Raw genomic sequence first — 14,217 nt, 5'->3', positions numbered from 1 at the left:
AGGTAGTGTTAAACTTGATTATTAGCCCGGATTTTTAAAAACGTCTTCACTGGATTTCCTCTTGGCCTGTCTCCAGGTAGAGCGTCCTCCTTCTCCATTCTCAATGACTCCGCAGGCAGCACTTCCCCCAGTACCTCCACGGCTGGACCTTCTGCAGCAGCAGCAGCGGGTGTCCAACCCACCTGGAGCCTCAAGCCCAGGAACCACTTCCAAGGTAAATTCAAATTCAAGTTCAATAAATTTATATGCCGCCCAATCCCGAAGGACTCCGGGCGGCTTACAGAAATACATCACTAAAAGGATAAAAATTAAAAATAGAGAAAGAAAAACAGATTAAAAAAATCACTTCATGCACTCAATTTAGGCGGGGCTGGACCTCATTCATGAGGTCAACAGCCTCAGGCCTGCCGGAATAGCCAGGTTTTAGTAGCCTTTCAGAAGGCCGAGAGAGTGGGAAGGATCCAGATCACTGGGGGTAGATCGTTCCATAGGGTCCGAGCAGCTACAGAGAAGGTCCTCCCCCGAGGAGCCGCCAGACGACATTGAGAAGGCCCATCCTGTGTGATCTTATTGGCCATTGGGAGGTATGTGGCAGAAGACGGTCTCGCAGATACCGCAGGTACCAGAACTTGTAGACTGGCGAGGAAGATGTCTTGCCTGAAATGTCTTACCAATGGACGAGAGCATTTGCAGTTGAGGGTCGAACTGCGGGATCCTTGGCGTTATCTTTTTTGACGATGTTTCATTACCCAACTAGGTAACATCTTCAACACTAGATGATGTCAGCTAGCACTTTATGTTACCTGGCTGGGTAATGAAACATCTGCAAGAAAACAACCAGGCTCAAAATAGCAATAGCAGTTAGACTTATATACCGCTTCGTAGGGCTTTCAGCCCTCTCTAAGCGGTTTACAGAGTCAGCATATCGCCCCCACAGTCTGGGTCCTCATTTCACCCACCTCGGAAGGATGGAAGGCTGAGTCAACCTTGAGCCGGTGAGATTAGAACCGCTGAACTGCAGATAGCAGTCAGCTGAAGTGGCCTGCAGTACTGCACCCTAACCACTGCGCCACCTCGGCTCTATCTGGCTCCGTCTGAAATTGCTCGGCTTGACTAATTTTCTTCAATGGCACGGTGGACTTTCCCACTTATCCTCTTCTTGATCGTTCGTCACCCAGCTGATGAATTTGTTGAGTTAAATGACTCAGTTGCCTTGAAGGACTGGTTTTTTCAGCCAGGGGCTAGAGGTGGGATTCAGCCAGTTCTGACCGGTTCTGGAGAACCGGTAGCGGAAATTTTGAGTAGTTCGGAGAACCGGCAAATAGGCTGGCCCCGCCCCCCACTGCCTCCCAGCCAATTTTCTTTTGTTGTCCTGTTGAACAGGAGAATGGAGCTGGAAAGCAGGGGAGTGGGGTGGGGAGGGAATGGAGATTTTTGCGGTATCCTTCCCCTGCCATGCCCACAAAGCCACACCCACAGAACCGGCAGTAAAAAAATTTGAATCCCACCACTGCCAAGGACCCACTTCTTCCTGTTAATGTTAATGTTTAATAAATTTATATGCCGCCCAATCCCGAAGGACTCCGGGCAGCTTACATAAAAACAATTTAAAAGGACACTAAAAAATTTAAAAATAGAAAGACAAAGCAAGTTAAAAGACACACCATGCACTCAATCTTAGTGGGGCTGGATCTCATTCAAGAGGTCAACAGCCCCAGGCCTGCCGGAATAGCCAGGTCTTAGTAGACTTTCGGAAGGCCGAGAGAGTGGGGAGGGTCCGGTTCTCTGGGGGTAGATCGTTCCATAGGGCCGGGGTAGCTACAGAGAAGGTCCTCCCCCGAGGAGCTGCCAGACGACATTGTCTAGTCGACGGCACCCGGAGAAGGCCCATCCTGTGTGATCTTATCGGACGTTGGGAGGTATGTGGCAGAAGACGGTCTCGTAGATATCTGTCTGCGGTGACTGAATGTTGTGGATCTTTACAAACTTTGACATATGTAATATTCACTCGAGAGTCACTTTTCTTCTATAACCTGCCTGTTACAATCCAATTATTGTTTTTATCAGTGGCTGGAAACTTCTGATGGACTTTTTGAATTCCATGGGTGGCTGAGGGGTTCTGGGAGTTGAAGTCCAGGCATCTGAAAGCCACCAAGAGAAACCAGAGAAAAAAGGTTAAAATATCACCCTTATTCTATAGGCTGCACCCGGTTCTCTCCACAAAGACAAACCTCTGCCGATCCCACCAACTCACCGAGATCTCCCGCCGCCTCCTCCACCGGACAGGCCCCACGCCATCGGGGCAGAGTCTCGGTCCCAGAGACGACCCTTGCCTTGCACTCCAGGAGACGGTCCTTCCAGGGACAAGTTGCCCCCCGTGCCCTGTAACCGCCAGGGGGAGCTCTGGCCCTCCCGGCCCATGTTGAAGGCCCCCACGGAAGCCTGGGCCAGCAGGGAGCTGAAGAACCGCCATTCCCTCCCCTTCTCGCTGCCTTCTCAGATGGATGCCAGGGTGGAGCCTCACCGGCTGGGCAGTACGCTCAGCCTGGACACTCCAGTGGTGAGTGCGACCATGTGTGCGTGCAGAACTTCCCATGGGGAGGAGGTGGGGTCGTATGTCTGTCCGTGAACCGTTTCCAGTATGACATGCGCCTATTGGGGATCATTGAGTTAGGGGAGACCTTGGCCGCCTTGGTTAGTTGGGATGAGTTTGATCTTGTAACTCCTGAGGAAATAGACTTAATATACCACTTCACAGTGCTTTACAGCTCCCTCTAAGCGGTTTTACAGTCAGCCTCTTGCCCCCCAAAATCTGGGTCCTCATTTTACCCACCTCGGAAGGACGGAAGGCTGAGTCAACCTTGAGCCTGCTGCGATTCGAACTGTTGACACTCTGCAGAATTAGTCTGTAATGCTGCATTCTAATCACTGTGCCACCACAGTCCGTCTTTCCTTCCTTCCTTCCTTCCTTCCTTCCTTCCTTCCTTCCTTCCTTCCTTCCTTCCTTCCCTCCCACTTAGTAATAGCACTTAGACTTATACACTGCTTCATAGTGCTTTTACAGCCTTCTCTAAGCAGTTTACAGAGTCAGCCTCTTGCCCTCCCCAACAATCTGGGTCCTCAATTTTACCCTCCTCGGAAGGACGGAAGGCTGAGTCAACCTTGAGCCTGGTGAGATTCGAGCTGCCCAATTGCAGGCAGGCAGCAGAAGTCGCCTGCAGTACTGCCCTCTAACCACTGCGCCACCGTGGCTCAAATGGACAAAAACCTTGCTATTTCTTCCGGCCATTCAAGAGCTGACCAAAGAGTTGGGCCCATGTGGTGGTGATGCCTTCCTTGAGTGCAAATGCACTGGCTAAAAGCTAACAGGTGATGCCGAAGTGGGCCTTTTTTCCAACGGCAGAAAAGTTCACAACAGGCTTAATAAGCATCCCTCTTTTGGTACGCCGGGGATGGCCTCTAACCCGGATGTTTTCTTTGCAGAATCAACTCGGGCTTCCCGCTGGCTTAGACGGCGAGCATGCTAAGATCAAACCATCTTCTTCTGCCAATGCCATCTACTCTCTCTCTGTAAGGTACGTTGTTTTCCCCAAGGAAGCTGCTCCAGCCACGGAAAGTTTTAAGAACGTTGCGCCATCAGCCAATTGCCCAATCGGTGACTCGAAGTTAGAAACTCTGTCGAAACTCTCGGGGGAGTTTCCAGTTGGCTTCTGGTTCCTCATTTGTTTCTGATCCTCTCTGTAGCGAAGGCATCGCTTTCCATGATGCCGGAAGGCACAAAATGGAGTGGACAATTTTTCGGCTAAGCTGCTTAGGTAAATGAGGCTGGAGTTTTCATTTCGTTTGGGGAGGTTTAATAGGACGGCTCAGGGTGACTGTACGTGGGAGAAACCCCACAAGGGTTGAGTTCAACCTCATGAAACGAAAATAGGATTATATACTGTATACTGTAAGAGTCAAAAAGAGGGCTGTGGAAATATCTACAGACCCCTGGCATCCTGGACATAAATTGTTTCAACTCCTACCCTCAAAATGATGCTATAGGACACTGTACACCAGAACAAATAGATACAAAAACAGTTTTTTCCCCCAAACGCCATCCCTCTGCTAAACAAAATAATTCCCTCAACGCTGTCAAACTATTCACTAAGGCTGCATTGCTGTTACTATTAGTCTTCTCATCGTTCCTCTCATCCATCTCCTCCCACGTAGGAGTGCAGGACTGTAACTTGTTGCTTGTTATCCTTACGATTTATATTGATATTGATTCTATTCTTTTCTATCCTATCCTATCCAATTTTCTTATCCTATCCTATCCTATCATCCAATTTTCTTATCCTATCCTATCCTATCATCCAATTTTCTTATCCTATCCTATCCTAGAATAGGATTAAACTGGATCTCAGCAGCTGCAGAGGCACCTCTCTCTTAAGAGAGTGTGAGGCCTGGTGTGTGTGTTGTGTGTGTGCAGCCACATTGCTAGAAGTGTCATTTGTGATGCAAGACTGGGCACATTGCGAGTCACAAAGCTAAGCTTTGGAAAGGTTTTCACACATGGACCAAAAGCCTTCCCAACTTTCGCTTTAAAATTTTCATCGGCAGAGGCTGCCCTCCTATCACAGATTGCAAACCTGAATTGTCTTCTCCCCCGCAGGTCATTGGTTGCCCCGAAGCTGCTCTCTGGAGAGACCTCTGGGAACGACGAAGACTCTGAGTACATGTCCCCTTCCTCTCTGCCCCTGGTGACACCTCTCTGTGTGGGACAAAAACCCGATGCCAAGCTGCCTTTGGAAGTGAATCCTGGTTCACGGTGAGGGAGTCCTTGCATTTCCCAACCCCCACCCCACCCAGTGCATGTGATTGTGATTGAATCTTAGAGGCTCCGAGTGGAAAGGAGTAGAGATGTGGTGGTGCAGTGGTGAGAATTCAGTACTGCAGGCTAATTCTGCCGACTGCCACCAGTTCAATCCTCACCGGTTTAAGGCTGACTCTGTTCTGACCGAGGCTTCCCAAGAGCCTGAAGCAAACTCCTTGTCCCAACAAATACCTACTTTATTAATTGACTGTGAATTCTGCTCATTCACATCCAGCAAAGTCTTTTGAGGGAGGATTTACAGTCACAGACCTTCTCTGGCTTGGAGAGCTGCCAGGCCGATATCGGCAAAACTTGGCAAGGAGTCTCAGAGTCACGAACCAATTAAGCGAACTAATGGTCTCCTGCAAACTCCACTCCCCTTTCGCTCCTCTTTCATTTCCTCTGGGAGGGGCCATTCATCGTCCACCTGTGGCCTTACTCCCAAGTTGACCCCTGTTCTTTAGCTCTTCCCTTCGTCTGGCAACTCTGCACATGCGCACACTGGGAACAGGCTCCTGCTGTTCCTCTGCCTCACTGATGTCTGACTCTGAAGGCAGCCGATAACTGGCATATGGCCCTGGCCCCCTCTCTGCCTCCGACACAGAGCCCTCCTCAGAGCCTTCCCCAGACTCCAGGACTGGCCCAGGTTTCTCCCCAGCCTCCTCACTGTCTGAGCCAGTTCTGTTGGCGGGCCACAAGAGACTCGACCTTCCATATTTCCGAGGTCGGTAAAATGAGGACCCAGATCGTTAGGGGGGGGGGGGGCAAGAGGCTGTCTCTGTAAACCGCTTAGAGAGGACTGTAAAAATGCTGTGAAGCGGTATATAAAGCTGCTGCTATTTACGAGCGAAATCAGCCGGACTTTGAATTCCCTGCAACATCGGAAGCTGGAATAGTTTGAGGTTTGGAACGGAGTTGAAAAGCAACCTGATCCAACGTGCAATGGCCAGAGATCCTTACAGCAGACTCAAAATGGCGCCTTGGGCCAAGGAGCCACGTTTCATGAAGCAGCCTGTCTGTCTGTCTGTCTGCTGAGGCTTTCGAGCAGAGCGTCTCCTCTTGTCGCGGGAGTTGAATCCGATGCCTCTTCTTTTTTTCTCTTTGCTCAGCGTCTTGGAGGGCGAGCAGGAAATGGAGGGAACGACTTACGAAGCAATGTTCAACATTCAGTCCCAGGCGGCGCCATGTTCCTCTGAAGCTGCCAGTGTGTCTGGTGAGTCTCCTGGGAAATGAAATCGTGTTTAGGCTAGATTTATATTGGAAGAAGCCAAAATATTGAAGGAAACTGCAGCCTGTCCTCGCTAAGAAAAATACACAAGCATTCCAGCCGGTGCCTCCCCTTTCATTATCTTCTCTCTCTCTCTCTCTTCCTCTGTGTGTCTCCTCCTGAGCCATTAACACCCCCCTTTCCTTCTCCTGCCCCTTGGGTGGAGGAAGGATTCAGCAGTCCCTTCGGAGAGTGGGAGCCCACTTGCACGGGGCCTTATGTACACAGGGACTTCCATCCTGCCTGTGGTTTTGACCACTCATTTTGGCAATTTATAGCAGGGAGCAAAAATTAAGACACAAATTCTTTCACCATATTGTTCCTTTTGCTCTCTGACGACTTTCCTTTTTGTATAATGAAAAAAACTGTAGCTGCAAAGATGATCCAGATTTCTATTTATTTATTTAGCGTATGGCATATCATACATGGACTGGCAATATATATTAACACCTCACCTAGATTAGTATGTATGTATGTATGTATGTATGTATGTATGTATGTATGTACCTACCTACCTACCTACCTACCTACCTACCTACCTACCTACCTATCTATCCATCTATCTATCCATCTATCTATCCATCTATCCATCTATCCTATCCATCTATCCTATCTATCTATCTATCTATCTATCTATCTATCTATCTATCTATCTATCTATCTATCTATCTATCTATCTTATCTATCTATCTATCTATCTATCTATCTATCTATCTATCTAATCTATCTATCTAATCTATCTAATCTATCTAATCTATCTAATCTATCTATCTAATCTATCTAATCTATCTATCTAATCTATCTAATCTATCTATCTATCTATCTAGAGTTACAACCCCCGGTATGCCCAAATATGGGAGGAAGATCACTACTTCCATTCTCTGTCCATCGGCTCGTCACAAGAGACCATCCAGACAGAAACCCAATATTTTTACTGTTGCCTTTGTTTGTTTTTTAAAAAATACACAAATACATATATTTGTGTATTGTGTATACACACACACACACACACACACACACGTTAAAAAGATTACATTCAAATACTAATGTCTAGGCCATTGTCAGATTGCAAAACAGCTTTTATATGTGCTATGTATCACAATTTTTAATTTCTGTGCATTTGGTTCAGCTTTGAGGTTTAGGCCAGCGGTCACTAACTGGTGGTCCGTGAGAAATATTATTTGAATTTTTTATATTGCACTAAATCGGGGGTCCTCAAACTATGCCCCCTGGGACGGATACGTGCAGTGAACGTTTGTGTTGCTGCAGAGAGTCTCCCCCTTTGGGGTCTTTTTGTGTGGGTTGGAGGGGGGCAGAAATTCCGACTTGGGGTCTGCTTCAGCCTCCTGGTGGGGGGCTTTGGGTGAAGGCTGGAGGGAAGCGCCGCTGGTGGCGAAGAGCTGGAGGGCCTCATTCCAGTGGGACTGCATCATGGCCTAGAACTAGCTGACCATCTCAGTCTGCTGAGCCTCCAGGCGCCGGCACCTGGCCTTGCACTCCCGTAGGTCTTCCCTCTGCTTGGAAAGCCTATGCTCCTAGTCCTCATTGAGGTGCTTCTGCTTGAGCCTCCTCCTCGGTCAGATCCAATTTGAACTGAGCTGTTTTGCCAACTCTTTCTCCTCGTGACTGCTTAGCTCCTGCAACTGCTTCCTGTTGGGGCCCTAAGGAGCCTGGGTGGGCAGACAGGGAGTGGGTGGGAGAGGAGGGTCAAATAGAGGCTGTTGAGTGACATGAAGTTGGCCATGCCCACCCAGTCACATGACCACCTAGCCACGCCCACCCAACCAGACATTAGGCAGATCATATTAGTGGTCGGCGGGATTTAAAATTATGAATTTAGTGGTGTCTGAAGTCCGAAAGGTTGGGGACCTCCTGGTTTAGGCTACCCATGTTCATCTTGAAAACGCACCCAGGCCTAAAGGTGTGCTGAAGGGGCTTCATCCTTTTCAGATGCGGGGGATGTGGCAGCTGAGGAAGACGTCCCCAACGGACCCCAGGAGTCAGAGAACGAGGAAGAGGGCTACGATGTTCCCCGCTTGTCCGCCCAGCCAGTCACCACTCGTCGCACCCTGTCTGATATTTCCAATGCAGCCACTTCCTTCAGCCGGGCCTCTCTGGATGGCGAACTTCTTTCAGGTGCTCACACGCGTTCTTGGGCAGGGTGGGCGGGGCCCTCTAGGACGCAGGGCACGAAAGGTTGAGAACAGACGGGACGGCAGAGCTGACCATCTACCCTTGACAAAAAATGTCAAGCAAAAATCCCAGATTTTGAGTGGGAAACCCCAGCAGTCAAATCCTTGGAGCCGGGCAATAATGACTGCTGACCGAGGTGGTCCAGTGGTTAGGGTGCAGCACTGCAGGCCACTTCAGCTGACTGTTATCTGCAGTTCAGCGGTTCTAATCTCACCGGCTCAAGGTTGACTCAGCCTTCCATCCTTCCAAAGTGGGTGAAATGAGAACCCAGACTGTGGGGGAAATATATGCTGACTCTGCAAACCGCTTAGAGAGGGTTGAAAGCCCTATGAAGCGGTATATAAGTCTAACTGCTATTCCTATTTCTCTTTTTCAAGTCCTCCTGCCTTTCAGAAAAGGGGAGGAATTGGCAAGCCACGATAATTTTGGGGTCTTTCGTTTCCTTGACCTTCATCAGGCATTGCTCAGAAGGCCCAAGGATAAGATCTTGAGCGCCACGATAGCTGGGCCAAGCTAGAGTGCCAGACCTATGAACTGTTCCATCTAATTAATTGTCATGGGAGATTCTCCATCATCCAGTTCCTGGTTGTCCCAAAGGTGCTTTTATTCAAGAGGCAACTTGGATTTTCTGGTTTTTCTTTGAAGACGTTTCTCATGAGAAGCAAAACGTCTTCGAGGAAAAACCTAAAAGTCCAGTTGCCTCCTGAAAAAAAAAGCACCTTTGGGATGATATAATTAATTAATCAGAATAGAACAGGGAGGGACCTTGCAGGTCTTCTAGTCCAGCCCCATGCTCAAGCAGGAGACCCTCTGCCATTTCAGTCAAGCGGCTGTCCAGTCTTAAAGACTTCCAGTGATGAAGCGCCCACAACGTCTGAAGGCAAGCCATTTCACTGGTCCTCACTGTCAGGAAGTTTCTCCTTAATTCCAGGTTGTTTCTCTCTCTTGATTAGTTTCCATCCATTGTTTCTTGTCCTGCCCTCTGGTTCTTTGGAAAATCAGAAGGTTAATGGCTAGAAAGGAGCATCACCATCAAGGAACGTAGTGTTGTGGCCCACCAGGGGCCAGCGGAGCTGGCAGCAGATTCAGACAGTGAGGCGGTTGGGGAGGAAGATGGGCCAGTCCTGGAGTCTGGCGAAGGCTCTGATGAGGGCTCTGTGTCGGAGGCAGAGAGGGGGCCAGGGCCGTCTGACAGTTATCAGCTCCCTTCAGAGTCAGACATCAGTGGGGCAGAAGAACAGCTGGAGCCTGTTCCCAGTGTGCGCATGCGTAGAGTTGCCAGACGAAGGGAACAGCTAAAGAACAGGGGTCGACTTGAGAGTAAAGCCACAGGTGGACAATGAATGGCCCCTCCCAGAGGAGATAAAAGAGGAGTGAAGGGGGAGTGGAGTTTGCAGGAAACAATTAGTTTTCTTCATTGGTTCGTGACTCTCTGAGACTCCTTGCCAAGTTCTGCAGATATCTGCCTGGCAGCTCTCCAAGCCAGAGAAGGTCTGTGACCGTAAATCCTCCCTTGAAAGACTTTGCTGGAGGTGAATGAGCATCCAGTAAATTAATAAAAGGGTTTTTTGTTGGAGCAAGGGGTCTGCTTCAGGCTCTCGGGAAGCCTCGGTCAGAAGACGTAGCTGGTCGACCTGCCACCAGAATCCCTTCCAAATCCCTTCCTCTCAGCCACGTCGCTGCTTTCTCTTGCAGATGCCTCGGACACCTCCCAGGTTCCCGAGAGGCCCCCGAAACCTTTGCCTCGGAGAATAAACTCTGAACGGAAGGCGGGCAGCTGCCTGCAGGCCAGCGGAGCAGGAGCGGTCCCTGTGGCCTCCCCGCAGCTCTCCTCTGAGATCGAGAACCTCATGAGCCAAGGTTACGCCTACCAGGACATCCAGAAAGCCCTGCTCATCGCCCACAACAACATTGACATGGCCAAGAATATTCTCCGGGAGTTTGTCTCCATTTCTTCCCCCACGCACGTGGCCACATAGCACCTCTCTCTCTCTCGGCCCTACCTGGAGCCCCGTGCGTTCGTCCACCTGCCCGGGCAGCCTCTTGCCCACATCGGCCTGGAGTTAAGTAGAGGCTGCTGGAGGGATTTCCCCTGCAAAGCCGGGCCTGCCTCTGCCGAGATTCGGTCTCATCAGGGTTTTGTGCGAAGTCCAGGTGTTTTTTCGAGTGGCGTGAAACGGAGCAGATAGGTGTGCGTCTTCAACAGTCTTCATGTACCTCTTTGGGTTCTCCTCTCCTCTCTTCGCCCGCCCATCCGACACCGCTCCTCCTCTCCCTCCCCCCCCCCTTGCACTTTTCTGATTGGAGAGAACAGACCTGCTAAACTTTGGATATACCGTTAGAATACGGGGAAGGGTTTGGTCAACTTGTCTCGTGCTGTGAATATCCAACCGGAGGCCCAGATGGTGAAGGTATCTCTCCACACACACACCCCATCCCTGGTGGTATGGGATACTACTACACGCAGGCCTCCTTGCTGCTGTATGTCTTGGCTCAGGCTTTTCAAACCCTCTGCTGTCGGGTGCGGGTTCTTGATGAAGCCGGAGGATTTGACGCGCCTTCCTTCCGCTCCCCCCCGCCCGCCGTCCCCTTCTCTTTCCCTTCCTCCCGTCACGTTGGGTGCTCCTTCAGAAGCCATCCTCTTCCCGGTGCCGGCTCCACCCGCCGCACACTGGATTCCACAGCGTGGTATATCCGGACAGCTCTCCCGTCGGATCGGGGAAGGCGTTTGGGCAGGTGGGAAAGGCTACCTCTGCAGCCTCCAACCTTTTCTGCGTCGAAGTTATCCGGGCTGGGCTGGGCCACAGCGGCTGCCTCGTGAACGTCTCCAGATGTTATGGATGGTCAACAGAGCTGCCCATTTTAACCGCCTTACGACTTTTCCACATCCCCCCCCTCCCCGTTTACCTGTAAAAACTCTAATTAAAAGTTAACCGCAAGCATGGTCCCTTAGACACTTAAAAAAAAAAGGGTGTATGTAGCATCTCCTGGAACCTCTTACCTGCCGAGTAGTAAAAAGGCAACAATTTTGGGGTCTGCGGAACAGCATAAAAGACACAACTCTTTTTTTCCTGGCCTGTTAATATCAGGAACAAAAGAAAGTGTGTGTGTGTGTGTGTGTGTGTGTTGGAAGGCCGTTGTCCATAACGCACTGACTTTGTGACTCCCTGGCTTAAGCGTTTGGTTGTTACTTTTCCTGGGTACTCAGGGAAGAGATACGATGAAGCTGTTTTTGGTTTTCTGGGGAAAAGTCAGCAAGAATCTCTCTCTCCGTCCCCCCCCCCCCCCCTTCCCCTTTTCCGCTTTCCTCACCTGCTTCCCTCGTTTGCTGCGCCGCCTGCGGGGCGAGAGAGCATGTACCCCGGCATGAAAACGGGCATCTCGCGGTCCCCCCCGTGCATGATTGGGTTCCGTGTTTTAAACAGCATTAATTCCTCCTCGCCAATCGAGGAGGCTTTCATTCTTAAGAGGCTGGAGGAGGAGGGGGTTTCCTGTGGAATAAATGTTTTCTACTCGGGAGATGGGCAAGACCTCATGGGGGTCCCCAAGCCCCCCCTCCCCCTTGGGAGTAGGTGCGGCCGGCCAGTCCGATCTCTCTGCCTGCAGGTGACTCCAGATACAATGGTGGAGCTTAAAGGACTCTGCGACCTAGAAGCAGGGGGATTCTACCTTTAAAGTTGCAATGGCTTTGCTTCCCCCCCCCCCAGCTTAAAAAAATTGTTGGAACCCTTTTATGTTTCTCTCCAAGACGCTGGTTAAAATCTGGGTCAGTTCAGGAGTCACTTTGTCAAGTTCTTCGCAAAACCGAAGCAGCTTTTTGGTGTGATCCGGGGGGGGGGGGGGGGATTGCGTTGACGCTCTCCTTGCGTGGAAGTGAGATCTTTCGTGTTCTCACCCCACGTCCCAACAAGGAGGGGCATCTGTTTTCCATGGGTGCCATGCCGTGGATTAGACAAGAGCAGAGCCAGCACCACCACCACCACGCTGCGTAGCCGACCAGATTCCTCTCTGCAGGCGTCCCTTCATGTTCCTTTTCCCGTCTTAAATTTCACAAGGGGGGGGGGGTGTTTCTTTAGAAACCGCACGAATGTCACAGCCCAGCAAGCAGGAGGACCAAAAATGCTTCTTGCGGTCCTGTCCCCTGCTGCGTTCACATTTGACTTTCATCCACCCCACCTCCCTCCTCCTCCCTCCATCTCTTAATTTTTTTTTTGGGGGGGGGGGGGGAAGCGCAATTTATTTTACAGAAAGCCAAATGTATAGTGCCTTTTCAGTAGGGAAAATGCTGTTCTTTCCAAGGATGAATCTGAAAGCAGATTTGAGATGACTGCAGAGTCCCGGAGCTCCTCCTTGGTGTATCGTAGCATGGAAGGAAGGAGCGAGCGAGCGGTTGGCCATTAGATAGCATGAGCATCAGTCACAACTAGCTCTCTTCTCATAAGCTTCTTCATTACTAACAACGAAAAGCCGGGGTTTCCTGCCCCCCAGGCTGCACCTGAAGGCCACGGAGCGTTGCCGGACAACTTTTTAACGTAGCTGTGGGGACCTTCAACTCTTCCATCCATTGGCTTCCTTCGTGAAACAGTCTCTTTATCGGGCCCGGAAGCAAAATCCAGTAGACCTCCTCCCAGGTGTATCTGGAGCCAGGAGCGTCCCAACTTCGGTAACTTGAAAGACTTGTGGACTTCACAATTCCCAGAATTGAATTCTCTAGCTGGCTGGGGGGCGTTGGGATTCTGGAAATTGGAAGTCCACAAGACATCCCAAGTTGCCAAGGTTGGACATCCTTGGGCCAGAGCCTGCCTGCCTCGGGCCAGTTTTGGGGGAGGGGGGCATTTTGTTGCCTTTGGTCAACCAAAGCGGGCAGGGATGGTGTACTAGCATTGCCTCTTGAGCACTGTGCTTGGACGTTTCCATTCATTTCGTGTGTGTGTGTGTGTCTGGACAAGGAGTTTCCTGTGGATTAAATGTTCAGTGCCTGTTCGGTTCACAGTGGATCTCTTTCCTTTAGAAGTGTCGCCTCCCTGCGTTGAAAACATGCAGTTGCATTGAGGGAAATTATCTGTAGCGGGCAGCAAACTTTGGAATGAATCACGGGTGACATTGGATGGCATTCCCGCCCAATGTTCAAACGTTCCCGCGTTTTAGGACTAAAAACTGCAATCCGGGGAGAGGTTACACTAAATTATAAGTTATCTTCGTTGGGTAGGAAAGAGTGGGGTTAAAATAATAAGTAGCTTTATTTCTCCTGAAGGTTGAGAACCAATGTAATATTGGTGTTAAAAAAAAATCAGATTTTCACTGACTATTTTAAAAAAAGTTATAATATCATTAATATAAAAAAAAAATATTAGCAGTATTTAATCCTTTCAGACATGTAAAGAGTAAGAACAGAAGGTAAATATTCTTACAGAATAGCCAAGCTTTAAGATTCATTTAGGCTATAAAGGCCTCGGTTTTTTGTTTTTTGTTTCGCAGATGCATTGTTAATGTTTTAGAGGTTATACTAATTGTTATTTATTTTTTATTTTTCATTCTGGTAAGGGGCCGACTCAAGAGCTTGGTGGGGGCGGGGAGGGGGCCTTTAGGGAATTTCAACGAGTGTCGATTTAAAAAAAAAAGAAACAAAAGGAAAAGTTTTATTTTTAAATAAATTTCTTTGTTGTAGCACACGGCTTGTTTGATGTCAACGTCAATTCTTGTGATAGGGGATCCCTTGTACCGAGCCAAGTCGTAAGGGCACCCCAGGTTTTTTTTGGGGGGGGGGTCTCCCGAGAATGGGTTTCCCAGCAGCTCCACACCAATGAAAATTAGACCTATGGCTCTGGACCCCGAGGACTCTCCAAATTTGAAGACTTGTGGACTTCAACTCCCAGAATTCCTCAAGTCAGCCATGCTGGCT

At 49.6% G+C, this 14,217-nt stretch overlaps 1 protein-coding gene across 1 annotated transcript in view; it reads left to right on the top strand.

The window, feature by feature from the left end:
* Window positions 1–13,982, top strand: part of CBL (Cbl proto-oncogene) — a 48,360-nt gene extending 34,378 nt beyond the window's left edge. Inside the window, exons 10-16 of the mRNA XM_032229191.1 lie at window positions 77–214; window positions 2,201–2,560; window positions 3,484–3,575; window positions 4,655–4,810; window positions 5,965–6,068; window positions 8,073–8,258; window positions 10,011–13,982. Of these exons, the coding sequence (XP_032085082.1) occupies window positions 77–214; window positions 2,201–2,560; window positions 3,484–3,575; window positions 4,655–4,810; window positions 5,965–6,068; window positions 8,073–8,258; window positions 10,011–10,294 (1,320 nt within the window). The 3' untranslated portion in view covers window positions 10,295–13,982. The remainder of the gene's footprint in view (window positions 1–76; window positions 215–2,200; window positions 2,561–3,483; window positions 3,576–4,654; window positions 4,811–5,964; window positions 6,069–8,072; window positions 8,259–10,010) is intronic.
* The last annotated feature ends 235 nt before the right edge of the window (window positions 13,983–14,217 follow it).

The sequence above is a fragment of the Thamnophis elegans genome, chromosome 13 (assembly GCF_009769535.1).
Source record: "Thamnophis elegans isolate rThaEle1 chromosome 13, rThaEle1.pri, whole genome shotgun sequence".
In the NCBI taxonomy this organism is placed as follows: domain Eukaryota; kingdom Metazoa; phylum Chordata; class Lepidosauria; order Squamata; family Colubridae; genus Thamnophis; species Thamnophis elegans.
This window is presented reverse-complemented; position numbering and strand designations above follow the sequence as displayed.